Source organism: Erithacus rubecula, assembly GCF_903797595.1.
Source record: "Erithacus rubecula genome assembly, chromosome: 2".
Taxonomy (NCBI): domain Eukaryota; kingdom Metazoa; phylum Chordata; class Aves; order Passeriformes; family Muscicapidae; genus Erithacus; species Erithacus rubecula.
Genome location: NC_136685.1, coordinates 90,132,019 through 90,151,610, shown reverse-complemented (window position 1 = coordinate 90,151,610; position 19,592 = coordinate 90,132,019). Strand labels below are relative to the sequence as shown.

Here is a 19,592-nt window from a genome sequence, read left to right as displayed (position 1 = left end):
GAGTCTGGGGAATCTGCAGTGCTTTAGGAGGTGGGATTCCAGGACAATGCTAGCTTCATGCCTTCTTGGCAATAAAGCCATTCTTGGTGCTAAGGATAACAAAAGTTGCCTGTTCCCTTACCTCTCCTCCAACTCATGCAAAGGCAACAACCACAGAAGTTTTTGATGCATCAATATTAGTAAAATTTAAAACAACGGGCTGCTTTAAGGAGCTTTGTGTTTCCTTTGAATCCGAGTAAGTGCTCTGCCTTCCTCACTGTCTCTGTGCTTAACTGCCTTGTTTTTTGGCAATAGTAATATCATTTTGTGTTAACGTGATGATATTCATGCCTGTAAATCTTCAAAACTGTGTGAGTGAGAAAAAGATAGAGAATCACTACTCATTGCAACCACCTCTAGGGAGAAATTCAGCATTTGTTCAACAGCAAAGAATAAACTTACCTGGAAGTTCAGGACAATTAAAGTATAAGGCAGCAGTGTAAAATTTGGTAAGCTATGGAAAAGGTATATTCTGCTTTAGATATAATATTTGAGAGAAAAAGAGGGACCCTCTCCATGCTTGCTACCCCAGATTAGTTCTGTATATGCAAATAAACATGTAGATAACCCCCTTCACAATGAAGTTTCTTGTACTTGAGATCTAGGCCTATTTTGTTACCCTGGGTATTTCAGAGCAAGGGAGGGCCAAGAAGACAGGTACAATGTGTAAGTGCATATATATATATATATAATGTAAATCCAGTCTAAAGCCAAAGTATCTACAGAACCGTGTCACTGTATTTTTTTTCCTTGCTGTTTAAAGCCCCAGCCTGTATTATAGCTGGCTTAAGTCCTGTCATAACACAAGTTTGATCTGGAGGTTTCAGCTTCTGCAGGTTTTTTCGTGTCATTTCCAACTTTTAAATCAGACGATATTAATTTTGAAGGAATTAGCCGGAAATTTCCTCGCAATGAAATGGCAAGAGTTAGCCAGCCTAGCTGCTAAAGGTTTTCTAATGAAAACTAGGGTGATATGAAATTTCCCTGATAAAAGGCTCCGCAGGTTTCATCTGCTGTATTAAATACCAGCCTAAAAGGGACGGCGGGAGTCACAAATGGTTGACTAGATATTATCTACTTTTACATTCCAGGGACACTCCTTTGCGCTCCAAACAAAAGCCTGAAAATCTGGAGGGCTGGGACCGCTTTCTTAAAAGTCTGGAAGGCTTTTCCTTGCGATTTGTTGTCGTTCTGTGGCCGGCTCCTTTCGGGGTGCGGGGTGGCCAGGTGTCCGTGTGACCGCCATCCCCCCGGGGCCGGGGGGACACGCCGGGAGGTGTTGAGTGCTGAATGTTAAGCTCGTTCCTTTGTATGGCTTAGAAATCTCTGTTGTCCGGAATTGTACAGATAAGGCAGGCCCATTTGCTTCATTGTCAGGCAATGTAGCTGAATAGAAATGCAAATGTGACATAAGGGGACTGCGCTGGGGAGGCGTTTGCTGTTACCTCCTCTAACAGTGCTCCTGGCTGTTGGAAAATTCCTGCAGAATCCAAGGGGTGCGGGGGGGGGCTGTGATCTATTTATTTATTTATTTATTTTTCTTAATAATTGCCTATAGATTCTCGAGAAGAGTCTCCTAAAGAAAATGCCTCTCCCTTGCAGACGCTTTTATTTTTATGCAGTGGAACGGCTCGGTTTTAACTCCCTTATCAAGAGCTGCATGCACTGCCCAGACTAAATTGGGAGCATCTCCACACTGTTTGACAAATAGATTTTTTGTAAACTGATTTAGCCTTTTCATTGTTTGCATTTCATTATATAGCAGACTTCATGTCACAAAATCGGTATTCATTCAAAATAGAGAATTTAGAGATAGGACTGTAGCCAGATAAAAAAATATTGCACAGCTCAGGTCTATTAACCATAGAATAATAGCAAGTCAGTGATCCAAGGGGTAGTTCTTCTGCAGGGAAGGGCTAACATAACTGAGGTCAGGAGTCAGACCTCAGGACTTCAAATGTGGCTGTCACCAGATTCACAAGTAAATCTACTGGGAAAACAGGGAGAATGAAGGGACCTTGCAGGATAAGGAGAGAGAAAGGCAGCCCAGCTCTTTCATCTTAAATCTGAGGCTTCTCAGTGGATGAAGAATAAAAGTCTGATTTGCTTAAGTGCTTCACTTTATTCAAAAACTTCAAGTTGCATCTTCCAAAGCATGATTCAAGGATCTAACTCAATCAGGTTTAGAAAATTTATTTAGAAAAATAACATTAAAAGAGAGCCGAGTCTTGTTTTTCTGCCAAATTCATTATTGAATAAAAGACTGTTAGCATTCTGAAAATATGTGTACTAAATGAAAACAGTGCTAAAGAATGCAGATACAGCCTTTAATAACACTGGAGAAGTTTATGCTAATATCTTGGGAGCAGATAATCTGAAGTTGGAGTAAACGGGTCAGTAGGAAGACAGAGTTGCAACTTTTCCTTTTGATATTTTATGTTTTAAAGCCTTTCCAAATTTTTAAGCCTATTGTTTCCTTGACAATAATAGAAAAATTCTTATCTGTTTCTTAACAGTCACATTGTAATGGTTGTATGGAGAAATGGCTTCAGATTTCCTTGCTGTAACAGCTCCCTGGCATTATCCTCCAGTTTATAAACTGCAGCTGCTTTGGACATAGTCCTGGAAGGGTTCAAGGCAGGTAACAGCAAGGGTGTTCCCCAGGAAATCAGTATTTCATTGGGTAGTGTTGTTTGAACTCAGGCTCAGATAAGTTCTCACCATATTATTCTAGGTTACCTGGTCAATAAAGATACTGCATTATGCCACTGGTGTTAGATCTGTTTCCTAGATGCACAGAAATGGATGTGCTTTCAGGAATAAGGAAATCAGGAATCTGTTATACAATGTTAAAGCATTGTAGGCAATCAGGAATCAGTACTGCAGTGCTAAAATATTGAGTGGGGGGTGTGTGCTGCTCGAGTCAACATGCATTTGTTTGAGAAAAGAATGCAAAGTCTGACTGCCACCTGGAAGCTCTGTCAGCTTGGAGGGACCAAATTAATAAAGTGGCTTCTAACAAGAATGAAAGATGGAAACATTCTGTATACATGTGTTGGTCCAGCTTACTTTCTTGCCACTTGTTTTTTGTGTATGAAGATATGTAGGATAACCAAGAGCCTATAATACATTTGCATGTGTCTTGTGTAGGTATAGGCACACACACAGACACGTATCTGCAACAATTGAACCAAATTGTTTGTGATACAAGTGTCAGAAGTGCAGTAAGTCTAAAGGATGTGTTTTCTGGATCAATTCACACCTTGAGTGACTGCTTAAGCAACAAAATACTGACTAGATCTGCTTAAAAGTCATACTATTTTATTGCTTTATTCAGCATAATCAGGATCAAATAATTATCATTCTTACTTATATTTTTTTTTGTTATCTGTGAAAAACAGAAATTTATGTTGTAGGTAAGTTAATTTCTGGAAATGTATCAGCTGAAATGGGAGCAGAGATGGTGGGTGGAAAAACCAGCCTAATGTGAAAACTGAAGTTTGTATGTTTCTAAAAAAAATAAGATATAAATTCAAATTTGCAAATAAATGAATTAAGCTGAAGGAGCATGGGCAACATAGTGTTTACACATTAACTATTATACATGGAGCTAAATCTATTGATTTGAGATTGAATAATTGAACAGGGCTAACTGTCTGGTCAATAGAAGTGAAGCTGCTGTAGGACAGAAACAGAGTTGATAATAGAAGGCTTGAGCTGCAGAAGGATGTCATTATGATTATATGCTGTCATTTGAACATACTAACACAGCCAGAAAAAAAAGGTTTTCATTGTAGTAATGTAATGTAACACAGGTATTTTTATTAAAAGTGTGATTCTTCTTTATTGTATTAATGATGTTAATGTTCCCTTAAAAGTTAGTGTACAGGTCTACTGGAGATATCAGGATTGCTGCACTAGTGCTGCTGTGCACTGGCATCTTCTTGGTGGGTGCTCTAAACCTCCTACCCACCACTAAGGGGAAAGGAAAATGGCAGTGGTCAACAGCATCTCAGTGCACCCTGACACATCAGAGCTTGGGCTTTCAGAGGAACCTGGAAAAAAAGCAATTGGTAGTGAATTCCACTTTTCTTTCCCACTCCTGGAACCACACAGTTACCATCTGGAAGCTGTATATCCATGCTAACCTTTCTTTAAAGTTTCTTCATCCTAATGGTTGGGAGAAATTACTAAGATTTCTTAATATCTTCCTGTGCCCACAAGTGCATGTCCAAGAAACCATGTAACCTGCAGTCTAATTAGGCCTCCAATCAAAGTTTATATTTTTGAGTGCTCAGTCAGTCAGGTGATACAGGCTTTTAAAAAGGCATGTGTACTGAAACAGAAGTCAGAATTCTGTTCCTACAGGGACAGAGTTCAGTGGCCTTCCTGAAGCCTCTACCTATTTTAGATCTGGGTGTCTAGAGATAAGGGCAGCTATTACTTTATGGGGAGGAAGGGTTTGTTTACTCTTGAGCATCTGAACTCAGCCTTTGTTACCAGCGGTTTCAGAGCTGTTAATTTCCCATGGTGAAAGCTCTTTTCACCAGCACAATCAGGTTATCCTGAGCTGAGGAGGTTTCACTAGTCTCATTTGTCTTCAGCATTAATTCTGTGCCAAATTCTTGCTTCCTAGGTCAGTGAAATGTTAGAAGAGAGAGAATCTCACCTTGATCTCGGGGAGAACAGTTATAGGCTGCTTTATTATATTGAATTGTTCCTTAATAGTTATGGATAACAGGACAATCATGTAGAAAGTCCCTACTTGACAGACTGGGGGTTTGTGATTTTCAGTAGTTAAAATAGATGCTTTCCTGAGGTTGGTGTTAATTGTAGCTAATTTGTGTTTAATTTAGTGTCCCTTGCACCTTTAAAAAGTGCAACCCTTTTAAGCCATTGTTTTAAAAAGCATGCATTAGATGTCAAACAACATAAAGACAGCATGTAGAGATTACCCTGATGTAAGTGATCGTTCCAGTCATCTAGTGTATGGATAAAAGATTTCCAAGGCTTATGTTACTTGGCAGTTCAACATGATCTAGCTGTTTGTTAATCAGAGAACACGTGAAGAACAAAGGATGGAGAACAAAAATGTTGAAAAGAAGTGTTGTCTAGCTAGATGTACAGTGGGACAAGTAAGGTGGGGGCAGGACTGGATAAAGCAGTCATGGAAACAATGAGCCATAAGAGGGCAAAATTTGTTTCACTTTGTTTCTTGTGACTTGAGTTTGTTGGTAAAGGGGATAACATTTTGTATTCAGGCAGAGAGCATGTTCTGTAAATCTCTTCAGTTACCCGTTCCCTGGGTGTCGCAATAGATTAAGTCGCTGTGTGATGATATGACACCGCCATCACTCGTCTTCCTGGGATATTGCTGGAGGCAACAACAAACCTGTGTCTTTGGCACATGTGAAGGAATTTAGTGCTTGAGGGGTTAAATTACACAGGCTCCCCTGTGGATCAGCTTATGCTTGGACAGTAATAATAGCAATAACATTAATAATAAAAATGCCAGAGCGAAGGGAGTAGAGGGGGAGCAGGGAGAGGAAAAGGCAGAAGAGTGATGGAAGATGGGCTGGGACTGTCGGGGGTGGGGGCAGGCAGGCTGGAGGATGCGTTTTGTACAGCAGGTGTCCTGTGTCCACGTCACATGTCGTAGGAGCCTGTGCCACACAGACACGCACAAATAGACGGCACAAAAGCTTTGAGGGTGGTTGGTGGCTCTGTGCATGTCTGCGCTCTCGCTTCGAGCCATGATATCCTAGGGCAGTGTAACAAGCAATTCATGTCAGCTCACAGTAAAGATTATTGGTGTTTTCACTGGGGAAATATTTATGCTACATCTTCTATTTTTAGCGCCTTGAGCTTGCAGTAAGGTAGAAGGGCAGGTGGGGGAGTGGGGAGAGACCCATTGAGGGACACGTCTCATCCCTCAATTAGATGGAGCCAAACCCCTAATCTTGCTTAGGAATAGCTGCTGATGATAAATTTTCTTCTTTCCCTTCTGGTTTAGTGGGATTATGTTTCACTGCAGTATAGGTGGGAGAATGGGATGTTAACTGGAATGTTTGATTCTAATAAAAAGCATAAATGCATTTTAAGGAAGGGACTTCTACATAGGTGAGGCCTCCAAAAATAAAAAAAAAAACAAACACCCAAAGATAATGTAAGTGCAGAATAAAGTGATAGGGTTTTAGGTTTGGTGTTTTGGGGTTTTTTTGGGGTTTTTGTTTTGGTTTGGTTTTTTTGTTTTGCTTTGTTTTAATTCCTGGATAGAAAAGCCATCACAGTAAAACACAGCGATTTATTGCTGGGAAAAAAGAAAAAACAAAAAACAAGCCAAAACAAAAATAACAAACAAAAAGAGAAATCTGAATTTGTTCTCTTTCAGATTTGTTATCATAATAATCCTTCTAGTGAAAGGGACTAATTTACTCTTTCTATAGGAATATTTTAAGTGTGATTATCATAATATCACAGCTGCTGAAAAGGTCTAAAATAGGGCATTGACCTTGAACGTGTTCCTGCGTTTAGTGTGTGGTGCTTAACATTCAAGAAACAATACAACTGCAACTCATTTATTAATGTACAATCTCAAAATGTTAACTCTTGCTCTGTAAATACATGCCACAAGGATTGTAGGAAGCTTGCAGTATCCCATGAAGTACATGTGGTATTTTATCAGTGTAAATATGTATAAGATTTTCAAGATTTCTGCTGGGAATACTCCATAACTAAAGTAAGTTTTCCCTTTGGTACTGCACTAGTTTATGATTTAATTTTTACTGACATTCCACCAGTCATATTATTAGCTTCACAAAATGAAAGTGAAATAATCCTGTATTAATTAAACAGAGCAACTGAATTCCCTCAGTCATCTTATCCTTGGCTGTCTGAGACAGTAATGCACTTCAGTTTCTCTGAAGAAACTTACACTAAAAAAAGAGCTTGGGGTAATAGTGAGATATCCATATTGAAGTGTGTGCCTGAATTATCTTTAGGGAGGAGACCTTTTTTGGTGGGTGACAGACAATGTGCGTTCAGCTCCCTTCTTTTTTTTTTTTTTTTTTTCCTTTTCTTTTTTTTCCCCCTTTCATTTTGTCAGAGGCTTTGGAAAAGGTGTTTCGTCAAGAGAATAATATTCATTTATAGCAGTGTGAACAGATTCTATTCTGTACCAGTGAAAGCAGTCATTTAAATACTCATACCCATGCCCTTGAAAATAAAACAAGGAGAAAATATGGAGTATTTATTTGAGACCAGATAAATTGAATGTAGTTCAGTAACATGGTAAGGCAATTGCTGTTATTTCACAGAGACATTTTTTATGTGCTGAAACTGAATGTAGCAGCAAGAGCTAAAAGCTTTGCTCCATGTATTTGTGAGCACACCGTGGAAAAGTTCTAAGGAGCATCAGAGAGTGTGTTGTGTGAGCTGTTCCCCCTAAGATCAAAACAAAGAGTAATTAATGCTAAGTACAGACTGAAGTAGCAGATAGCTTTCAAGTAATAACTTGATAGCGTTTGTCCAACTATGTACAAACAGGTGAGCAGAATTTGGAACTTCTGAAGTGTTAGTTTCTTTAATTCATTAGCAGCATATCCAGGGGTGCACTGAGTGTCTTCCAATGAGAAGCACAAAAGAGGAGTAGACAGTGGCAATGCTGTTCTAGTGTTAATCTCAATATAGCATTGAGTGAGATCACATCCGAGTTGTGTTTCTTTAATGAGTGATTGTGAATAAAATCACATATTTGATGACACTTCAGTATTTATTTCAAACTCTTAATAATATTTTCCAGCTGGACTTGGAATAAGGCTCCATGGTGTATTGCAAATCTTTATCTAAAGCGTGCTTATTCCTAAACAAATCCTCCACAGCTACCAGACTTTCATATTCTTGCTGCTTCCCTGCTGGCTTGAGCTTGTTGCTCCTTTTGGTAAACACACATTTGACACAATGCACTGTGAGGTTTCTGTGAAGTGCCACTGAACCTCACTTCAGTTGCCTTGAGGTGGTTGTGCTTTAAGAATCTGGCTCTTCTGATGCCTTGAAATGTCTGTAGTATTCAGATGTGAATATGCTTAAAGATGCACAGAGAGACATGGAAATGTAGGTGCTGCTCAGCAATGCCCCTTGACTGGTACAGGCACTCCTGATGATTTTTCCCTTCCCCTCTCTTGATTCCATTACCACTGCTTTGTATAGACTCCTTGTGGTAAGATTTTGCACTGTACATTTTGATAAGTTATTGCAGATGTGTGTTTGCATGCATGTTCTTATTGTGTATTCCCCCCTGATAAAATTCAGTAAACTGGTACCTGGATTGCTTTTTCTGCCTCCCTTCCCCCCCCACTGCTTTTATTTATTTCAGCAGAAGAGCTTAAAATGAACCTACAGTTAGCCCCAGTTTATTTGCTGCTGTAATCTCTTTCTTATCTTAGGTTTTTTTTTTTTTTTTTTTTTTTTTTTCACTTTCCCCAAACTGATCTGTAACTGTGAAACCCAAGTTCAAGAATGTAGTTGGAATTCCAGGCCCCAGTCTGGTGGAGGTGACACTTTCAGTCCCTGGGGGAAGAAACCAACTGCTTTGTTTATCAACATGCAAAGTGCAGCACAATATTCCTGGTTCTCCAAGAGGCAGCACTGGCAGGGCAGAGAGCTGCTTGCTTGGATGAAAGATGCCTGATAGAAAACTAGTGATGGCTCACAGGGGGAGAGGAAAAATGCATTACTTGGGGGTATAGAGGAGGGTGGGGGACAACAAGCTTCTAGTAGGGGAAACGTGAAAATGAAAGCTCAGAGGAAGACAGACCATGACAGAAGGAGGGACCATTGTGTTTCAGCCCTTGAATATAAAATCTTAGGAGATAATGAACAAAAGTAGGAATGAAACTAACCTGTGCTTTGGTAAGTTTCAAAATGGATTAGCTGTCAGATTTTCAGGAGGGTATATTCCAAGGAATGCAACACAGAAAAGTGACCATATCAAATCACACATGTACAGGGGAGTCATTTATAGCTGATTTTTATATAAGAAGAAGACATATACATGCAAAGATTTGAGAGCATTTTGGAATAAAAATATTGAAAAATAGACATTTTGGGTACAAATCTATAAACAGACATACTGATATAAATCTATACACAGAGATACTCAGTACAAACAATATATTTGTATTTGCATGTTTTGCCTATGTGCACGTGCAAATCAGTTTGACTTGTATTTTGAGTTTGTATAGTCATATAGATAACTACACATAAAGACATCACATTAAAGTTCTGATTTGATTCCAAAATCCACATTTATCAAATTGTTACTTAAAGAGGATGCTCTAACAGAGTAACGTGATTTAATGCCTCGTGTTTTAAATTTTGGTAAAAGCAGATTTTTTTTTTTTTTTTTTTTTTCCCTGATGTTTCTACAGAGTACTTAAATTTTACTCTACATTTCAGAGCTTTTTAATTCACTGCTCACAAGCAAATTTACATCTTAATTACAGAGTTCACATTTAACAATATAGACAGCATAATGCTACTGGTAATTAAGCTTTTACTACCTGCTTTTATACAGCAGTCTGAGCTGTACTTTTGCTGTGTGAGTTCTGATTCCTAAAATTGCAAGTATTTATACTGGATTTGTAGGGAGCAGGCCCAGTCTTCACATAAGGTTAAATACAGAACAGTGGAATGTCCTTGCTGTAAACATACACAAACATATATATTGAACCTACATAAGTTGGAATTTGGTTCTGTTGCTGTATTTTTCTTTTTGGTAAAATGCTGTGAAACAGATCCAGAGAGGGCATTTCTGTGAACAGTATTACTGCATTCTGAAGGTTTGCACTGATTTGTTTTGATCTAAAAGACTGCCATTTGCATTATGTTAGGGCTTCAGTCACAAAAGATTTTTATGAGTTGAGCTTATTCTAAGAAATTATTGTCTTTCCAGTGTCGGTTTGGTTTTTTTCTGGGCATAGACAGCCTGCATCTGTTTTCACTGGTAGGGACAGAAATGCTTTGAACCTGGAAAATATGTACGGTGCTTTAGTTGTAATATTAAATATAGGGGGTAGCTTTTGGGAGAAAAAATTCCATCCCATACTCATTACTGATACTTTCAAAACAGGATACGTGCATGTGTTTCAGTGCAAACAGTGTCCATAATGTCCCTAAATTTGAGTACTTTCTTTGTGTTGGAACAAGTTTAATCAGGAATCTTTCATATGCCAGAGAACAACTCTGAGCTGGCTGTAAGCAGTGTTTTGCTGGAACCGGGCTTGGTGATGTTTATACAGGCATGCCTACAGGGATATGTGTTTATTGCCCTTTTAGTTCAGCAAAACTTACTTTACAAAAAACCCAAACCCCCAAGCACTGTAGAGGTCTCCGCTCCCTCCCAGATTTACTAATGCAGAGCTACTCCCGTGCAGCCCTTATCTCATTAAAATGAGGCAGGCTGAGTTGGTCCACTCTAATCCCTGCACACGAACGGAGGAAATTGATCAGTTCTGCATCTTTTCTTTCTCATTTCTAAATACGCACATCTAAACATCCAAACACGCGCACAGGGGCATATGCTTTATACATATATATGTAAATAACACCCCCCCATCATGTTGTATAGGAACACGCGTACCTGTATTCGCCCCCACTTGCACCCATTATGATAAGGATTGGATTTGATGCTCGTTTTGTCAGGAATGTCTTTTTTCTTTTCTTTTTTTATTTTTTTAAACTAAGTAGAAAAGGAAAGTTTTAATTTTTAAATAGAAAATTATATATATCTACATTACATAGCTGTATAATTTTTATGGTTTTACGTATAATATTATATAATATATACATAGTCAAATTCCAGCTCGCTCCCCCTCCCCTTTCCCCCCAAAAGCAACTCGCACGACAATGAAAAGTTGAGTTACCCAGAGGCTTCGGCAAGCTGCGCTTGGCGTTATAATTATTTGTTTTTCCCCGGCGCCGAGCAGTTCCAAAGGTTAGGGAAGCGGCGTTCAGGAGAGCGCGCCGGGAGCCGAGCGCGGCTGCCGCCACAGCGAAACGCCACGAGCGGCGGCGGCGGCGCAAACTTCATCCTCTACCTTTGCGCGCGGTCCTTATCCGGGAGCCTGCCAAGGTACCTGCCGAAGTTGGGGCCGGGCGGGAAGCGGAGCGGGCAGCCCCCGCCCGCCGGTCGGTCGGTGGGTCGGTGGGTGGGTGCGGCAGCGCGGGCATGCCCGCGGGCTCTGCCCCGGCCGCCGCCTCAGGCCGCCTCCCCGTCCCCACCCTCTACCTGCCGCGCGCCCCGCGCGCCGGGCCGCCGCGGCGCCCCTGGCGCCTGATTGGCCGCGGCCGCACCAATCGGCCGTACCCCCGGGCCGGGGCATGCATATGTACGGCCCTGCTGCATATTCATGAGCGCCGCGCGGGGCTTTAAGTCCTTGATTAGGCGCGCGGGCGAGCTTTTGGTCCCCGCCCGCCGCCGCCGCCGCGCCCGCAGCGCGCCCGTGCCAAGTGCGCGGCGCTCGGCCACGGAAACTTTGCTTTCACCGCGGGGGCGCACGGAGGATGGTCGCCGGGCGCACATGGATTCGGTAGAACTTTGCCTGCCGGAGCCGCTCTCCCTGCACTACGAGGAAGAGTAGGTACCGCTCCCCGCCCCCACCCCACCGCCGCTCGCCGCCTGCCCCAAACCATGACAGGCGCCTAAGACGCCGCTGCAGGTAACGCTGCGCCGCGGCCGCGGGCGGGAGCCGGCCCGGGGCGCTGCGCGGCCGCTGCGCGCCGTGGGAGGGGGCCGGGCGGGAGGCGCCCGGGGGGAGCGCTGCCGGCGGCGGGCGAGCGCCCGGCCCCGCGGCCGCCCCGGCGCTCGCCGTCTGACAGGTGCGCGGCTCTCCGGCGGCGGCGGCGGCGGGCGGGAGCGGCGCGGTACCCGGTGCGGTGCGAGCGCCCTGCCGGGGGGCGCCGCTCCGGACCGCGGCGTCCGCGGCCGGGGAGGCGGCGCGGGGCATTGGCCGGGTCCGCGCCGCTCGGCGTGTCCCTGCCCGCGCCGCTGCTCCCTGCGAAAGGCGGCCGAGCGCACTTTTAGAGGAGCCGCAGTTCTTGGCTGGCACTTCTCAGCTACCTGGCGGAGCGACTCCGGCGGAAAGCGCGGCGCCCAGACAGCACCGGGCGGTCCGGGGCTGAGGAGCGGCTCCTGAACTTGATTTCAGCCCGCAGCCGGGATTGAATATTAGTATATCACGGGAGCTGCCAGCGGTCCATTTTTCTTCGTGTCCAGCCACTTAGGTGGCTGTGGGCCGGCGTTAGGCCGGGGTGCCGGGCGCGCCGAGGAGCAGCCCTGGCCGGCAGCCGGCACGGCCGCGGAGAGGCTGCTCGGGAGGTGACGGTGTACTATAGGTAGATGCCCACTAGCTGTCCTTACCGCCTGCGCTGTGCAGGGCTGCTGGTAATTAAGCCAGGCATGAAAAGTGAATCGCCGTGATCGCATGTCAGAGAAATAAAATGGGAAGTGGCAAAGAGCCTGGCTGGCAGGGATACAGTTTGGGAAGGGGACGCGAGGAAAAGCCGCTGGAGTGTTTTGGGGGTAAAGAGAAGGAAATAAACAAGGTAGGGTGCCCTCTCAGCTATGGCTTATAGGTCAGCACACTCTATGTAATGTAAGAATGCAGTTTCCACAGCTTTTGCTAACAGTGACACGTTTTTCAGAAAATACATATAAAGATCGTAAGTTGAATATTTTATGGTTGTGCTTTTTTTTTTTTTTTTTTTTTTTTTTTGGTGGGTGTTTCACAATCCCCCCCACCAAAGGAGCTTTCTTGAATTTACCTTCTTACAGCTAATTTGAATGATTAGTTTAGATAAGCCTCTTAGAGTAGATGCATTTAAATGAAATCGGGGCACATGTCTTTTTGGCTCTGATGCAAGATTCAAACTAATTTTTTTTCTTCCTCTGACTCAAAAGTCGTCTCAAAACACTCTTAATATATTGTCTCAGTGCAGGGCTGGAGGCATGTGGGTTTCAGTGGACACAGAGAAAGAGCTAACATTCAGAAATATACCTGCTTCTCCATCTCAATCAATAAACACCAGAGTTTTACATGTTGCTAATATCTGTGATTTGATACATACTGTAACATTCATATGCACATGTAATCATAAGGACATACAAATAGATGTAGGAGTTTCTGCAGTTCTTATGGGTAAGGGTAGAGAGGATTCGAGCTAAAAATTGTCCGAACATTTTGGGAGTGCACAGACATCTGTCTGACCATCACTAGGTATGCTTTGATTTTAAGGCAGAGCTTGTTAAAGAATGCAATAACTTAAAGCCAGCTGCAGTCTTGGCTTTTTGCTCTTTCAGCAATAACAATAGCACTAATAATTACTAATAGTTAATAAGCTAACAGATGCAATAAATATATCTGCTCATTTTGACATATGTGTCAGTTTAATAATTTTAAATGAATCACTGTGTTCATAACGGGAAATCTTTTTCAACCTCTGATTAAAATGTAACGTTGACTAAAGGATTATAGAGCGGACTTAATTTTACCGACTGTTTTAACAGTTGTCACAGCTGTTGGAAGAAGGAAAGGCAATTGAAACACTCTAAAAAAGCAGGGGGGGTAGGGAGGAGAGAGAACAGCAGTAGTTTAGAAAATTTAAATATGGTCTCTGAATGTCAAACATAGAAAATTGAGGATATTTGTAACTCTAGAACGCTTCTGCGCGCTATGTGCATTTACGTTTTGTGGCTCACTGTGTTTCATGCATTTGAATGTGTAGCTGCTTTGTCAGTTTCTCCTTTTAAAAACATGCAACAGTGTTTAAATGTGAAACAAATTCATCTGTTCCCGTGCATAGATTTTCATCTTACAACAGAAGTGATAGAATACGCAGATGACGAGAAATAAAGGTTGTGTAGAATGGCTGTAACATTTAGAAAGTGGACGTAAGTGTCACATCGTGTGAGTACTTTAGTGCTGTGATGGTCGGTGTACGTATTTTGTATTTTTCTAATTCTCATGTTGTGATGTGGGCATGGTCTGTGGAGTCACCCGGTGAGTCTGGCCAGTTGTGTTTGTGTATGGATGAACGTGAGTGTGTGTGTGTGTTACTCATGTATATATATTTGTGTGTTTGCGTGTGCACAGGGTGATTATGTGCTAAACATAAAAGAGTTTATGTCAGTTTCACTCTTCAGAATATTTTGCCATAACCTCAAATTGCTGAAGAATTTTTTTAGAAGTATCTTTCATTTGTAAAGGCAGGAAAGGGCAGACTGAAGAACGCTTCTTTGTGAAGTGGGAAGCAGCACTTGATTCCGCTCCACGGTTTCTCCAGGCTCTGAAGCTCTTTAACCTCGCCCGTTTGTCTTATGAGATAGCTTGTTCCAGCTGTTCCTGAGAAATGCATCCCCAGGCTGGTGTTCCCGCGGGTCCCCAGTGTGTGGGGTGGCACGGAGCCCTGGGTGGGTGCACAGCCCCTGCCTGGGCTCTCCCCTGGAGCAGACAGGCCTCGGTCCCTTCTTCCCTCCCTCTTTCCGGTCCGAGGGCTTTGCTGTTTTGGTTCTGCCACACTGCTGGCAAGTTTTTGAATCCTGCAGAAAGTATAAAGGGTTTGTGCTGAAATGTCTGTCTGGCAGATTTTCCTTTACTGGGGCTTACCCCTCTTCTAGTGATGGGTGCTCATTTTAATGTGTTTATGGTTGTGCTCTTTTATTTACTGAGCCTGGTGCGTTGCAGCGGTAATTAACCCGTGTTATTAGCAAAGCCCTTGTGGATATCCATTAATTCTCTCGAATGGCTGATCATTTTTTCTGTACTTTTTTCCCCCTTTTTTTTTCCCTAAGAATAGCTGTCCTTTTTCTGACAGACCTTAAGCTTTAATATTTCCTACAAATTTCTTTTTAAACTGAGGCAGGTAGAAGGGCGTCATCCCCATAGTTCCATAATAAAGAATAACTATTGTCTTAACAAACCGTTCTCAAAGATGCCAACGGGAAGCAAAACAACTGTGAGAATCTGTAGGGAGCAATTTATTTAATTATTATTTTTCAAAACGCATGCTTAATGATAAGAAAAGAGATAAAAATTTTCTTAGCTTATTTTTTTTGTGTAGCTGCATTAGCTGTTGTGCATATTTTAACGTTCATATTTTAATCAGATTTCAACTTAGTTAATAGCACTTTGGGCATTTAAAAATATTGAGCCAGCAGAAAAATACTTGTGCTTGCACTGCTGAGAAAAGATAAGGGCCACCTCATTAGCCAACCCTACTTTTGCAATTAATTTCAAATACATGGTGCTATTCATCAAATAGAGAAGGTAACTTGTCTATGATAATATTTAACAATACTTGAAGCCCACTTTGCCTAGAGTAGCTAAAAAGTGTTTATTCTCAGATATGTCAGTCCACATGCTATGCTGCAATTTCTGTATGTTACAAAGTTACAAAGATAGAAAAATTATGGTATGAAAATATATTAATGGATAAGTGACAAGATTATTCGTTTTACAGAACAGGTTTTAAAGGACTGACCCTGGGCCTGCAGGGAGGTTGCTTGCACCTCTGTGGATGTATAAGTAGGAATGAAAAAAAATGCTTATTTAAACCTATGAGTATATAAAATAATTACTTTTTTTGCTTAGAATATGTGAAATGTATGGGGGAAGTAGGAAGAAAAATATGAAAGGAATTCTTGCTCCTATTGAAGCCTGAAGTAGCCTCTGTCTATAAGATAAGCTTTGCCATGAATTCTTTTTCACAGCAAATTCATGGAGGGAAGAAACAATAAAATGTTGATCCGTTACAAGTGCATATGAGCCTCATGCTACCGAGCTCTCTAGAGGAAATCTGTGATTATGCTGGGCCAGTTTGTTCAGTTTTTATCTCTTTTACATCTACTGGCCTTGTATTAAATTGTCATTGTCCTAAAGCACATGAGAGAGAAATGAATTGCATTTCTCGACATGCTCTGACAGTGAAATATTTAGCCCCTCTGTCTCCAATCATACTCATACGTGTGTTTGATAGTGCAGGGATGACACCAACAGTCGCTGCAGCTTGACACTCCACTTATTACATGTTCTTTTACATTTGGTGTGTCGTCTTTTAGGCTGGACTTAGGGAGTCATACGTGCACAGTCGTGTCTGTGGCAGCATGTACACATGTGGTTTTGTTCCGTGTGTTTGCGTTTGGTGTGAAATCTTCTGCCTGTGCACAGCAAGTTTTGTGTTCAGACATGTTTATATGGATACCTCTGTGTGTGTTCCAGGTGTGTAGTGTATTCCTTATGCAGTTTTGGCAGTGTGCATCTATTGTTATGTGTTAGCCACAGACATGTATACACAGTAAGTATAAATATATGCAGAGCTATATAACTTCCCTCTGTGCTGTTGCTTGTCAATAAGCAGCTGCCTTTATGTGGTTTTATGTGGGTTTTTTCTTATCCATGAAGAGAGAGCTGGCCAGCAATGTAAAGTATTTACACCTCCTTTTGTATCAGATTCTCCATGTAATTTAGCAGGTTTTATATTGTACTCACAGTTTTGCTTTTAAAAGATGCTGTATTTTTTTATTAATTTTTTTCTCTTTTAAGTGAATGGAAAGTCTAATATTTATTCACATTTCTATAAGTTTTGGCAGTCAAACAGAGATTTATTTTTCCAGCTAAATATGTCGTTAGACACAGTTATATTTACAGCTAAAGAATATAATTATTTTTAGGGGGGGAAGCCTCCTGCATATGGTTGTTAGCATACATCATGATGTCATCAGACAAAAATATAAAATACATATGCAATTTTAATGGCTCTTAGTCCTCTCCAGAAGTCCTATAGTTGTGGGTTTTTTGTCTTCTTCTTTTGTTATGGTTCTTTTGTGTCCAGAAGTAAAAATACTATGAAATATTAAAGAAAAATATTAAACTGAATTGTATACTGCTGTTTCTGATAGTATTGCTAAATTATTCTTTAAAGGACTCGGTATTGCTTTTTCAGTAGCACTTTGGAGAGTAACTTCTATAGGATATTGCCTTTTGACTTCCCTCTCTTATGAAACAATTTATGTATTTTCTGTGTTACAAAAGCTTTAAATCTCTTGGGTTTGTTTACATAATGCTTGTAATGTTTTTCAATTAATTTGTATTTCCTTCAAACAAAGAAGGGCTTTTCTCTTTGCTGTTCCTTAATATAGCAGGTTTGCATCAAAGGGAATCTTATCTAATTTCCAATTATTTTCCTCTTTTAAGTAGCATAGTTTTTTAATCAGAGCATCTTTACCCATTTCTTTTAAAATTGAATTTTTTTTTTTTCATTTCAGCCTCTTATACTTGCTGGAAAATTGTCTATTAGCAGCCTAATGAAAGTTAGAGCAGTAAAAGTACTTTTGCAGAGTATAAGACAAGCATATGCTGTTTTTCTGTACCGCTGTCTTATTCTTACCATGGGTCACCATCCTGCATTTTTGTGTCATCTAGATGAAATTTTCTTATTTAGATCAAAATTATTTGCAAGGCAAATCAAAAGCAAAAAAAGAATCTCGCAAAATGCAGTATTTTGTGACGCTAGTCCAGAACCGTAAGTATGAAATTGCAGGAGGATTGCTGTACACTAAGTTAGTATAGTGGGGTGTGTGAAATAAAAGGCTCTTGTCCTTGGTCTAATCAAGCCATTTATAATATCCTTGTACAGAGTTATGCACATTTATTTATATGGTAACCTGCTGAAATAGAATTTGTTACCCCTGTGCACCCCTATGTCCTTTAATGGTACAATGAAAATTATATTCTCTTTTCCTGAGTAAAAGCTCTTTGCATCTTTGAGCTGCTGTCTTTATATGGGAGGGCAGATTCTCTTTAAGGGTTGTATTCTGAAACCAAACTTTAAGATACAGTGATTAGAGGTTTTTAAAGTTACTACTCAGTAATGTAGCATAGATGTCTCTTACCGCTCTCTGTGTTTTCATGTTGCTGTAAGTGGGAAAAAAAAAAAGCCCCTGCACATCTCCTTTTCATCATTTTGATTGGAACTACATACCATATGTAATGTGTTTTGGCAGCACTTACCTAGCCAAAGAAAACAAATTAATATTAGCCATGCTGAGGGGTGTCAGAAGTATCACAGATGTGTCGATTTAGCTTTGCTCCATCACACACTCTTTCCTTAAACAACTGGTCAAGCTGTCGCAAAATGTAGTGTTGGCTACAGTGAGATTCTAATAGGTGTGATCAGAGATTGATGGCTTTGGCAAGTTAGAATGAGATGATGTGGAGTCACTGCCTGTTTTGAATGCTCTCAGAAAAAAACCCCAACTTTAAAGAAATAAAATTTTAAAAAATCTAAAAATGTAATTAAAAGATTTTAAGCCAGCCGTGTGTGCGCACACACCCTCCGGCCCCCCAAGCCAGCTAGATATGAAACAATTTAAAGTCCTGTAGATGTAGAGGTGCTGGTGAGTGAAATGAAAAAGTCATATCTAAAATGTACTGCTAGCTTGTTCCTAAGCATTTTTGAAATTCCTTCCCATGTAAAGGTGCCAGGGTGGGTGGGGAAGAGGTGACTTGTTATATTCAGTCCGTTCTTACCTGTGGTACTGCTGCTCTTTTCCCCTTTCCCTCTATATCTGGGTTTGTTTCTAGAGCTGTCTTTGGAAGAAACACTTTTTTCAATCTGACACATGAATATTCTTAAGGAAATACAAAACAGAAAAATCTAGTAAAAACAGGTAATTAAAAAGGTGAAATCATACTCTTTTATGTATGCTTTGCAGAGTACTACTGGCAGTTTGTTTAGTTCTCCATATATTGAAAATGTAAGAAAAAGAATCAAGCAATTTTCTATGTATTCTTTATTTACTTTTAATTTTTTTTCTGTCTTCAGATTTTTTGTAGGCTTTGGTTCCTGTCTTTATGAAGGATGAATGCCAGTGTCCCTTTGTTTAAGTTGCTATTTTATTGCTTTAGACGAACTATGATATACTCGATTGGCAAGTATTAATGCTAAAATAGTTTTCATAGGGATTAATTTCAGCAAGTCTGTGGGCTTTCTCCTGCACAATTATTTTTTCACTTTTCAGGGGGAAAAAGAAAAAGGAAAAGCTTCAAATTAAAAAAAGCACTAAAACTCACCTGCCATCTAAAGCAGATTTAGAGTGTGTTTCCAAAGCAGATGCTCGTATATTGCTAGCAAAATTATCTTTGAGGAATGGTAAAATTCATACATCAAAAAGTAGGGTTTTTTTCAGCCCTTACCATGGTAGTTGAATGCTCTGTGAATGCAAGTTTTTCTCTACTGAATTGTATTCGCTTTCCCATCAGTGGAAGAACGCTCTGGCAGCGTTCTCATAGCAGCCGCCACCATGGCGGGGCAGGCGAGCCCTTCCGAAGGGGCACGAAACGCCACGTCTGTGTCCAGCTGTTCCCCTGGGCATGAAGGGGTGACACTGGGATTCCCCAGTGACATCCAGGGCCACCCCAGGGCTCTCCTGCAGGAGCCGCTGGGTGCGGGGCCATGCTGGGGGTGGCTGACATTGGCGCGAATGGCACCTGTGCCAT

At 41.3% G+C, this 19,592-nt stretch overlaps 1 protein-coding gene across 31 annotated transcripts in view; it reads left to right on the top strand.

Annotated features, from left to right (window-relative positions):
* Positions 1–19,592, top strand: part of ESRRG (estrogen related receptor gamma) — a 368,929-nt gene that overhangs the window by 199,848 nt on the left and 149,489 nt on the right. Inside the window, exon 1 of one of the 31 annotated variants that reach the window (XM_079328596.1) lies at positions 11,456–11,674. The exons of the other annotated variants lie outside the window; for them this stretch is intronic. Coding sequence (XP_079184722.1) covers positions 11,619–11,674 — 56 coding nt within the window. The 5' untranslated portion in view covers positions 11,456–11,618. Of the gene's footprint in view, positions 1–11,455; positions 11,675–19,592 lie in introns of those variants that run through there. 31 annotated transcript variants of the gene reach the window in all.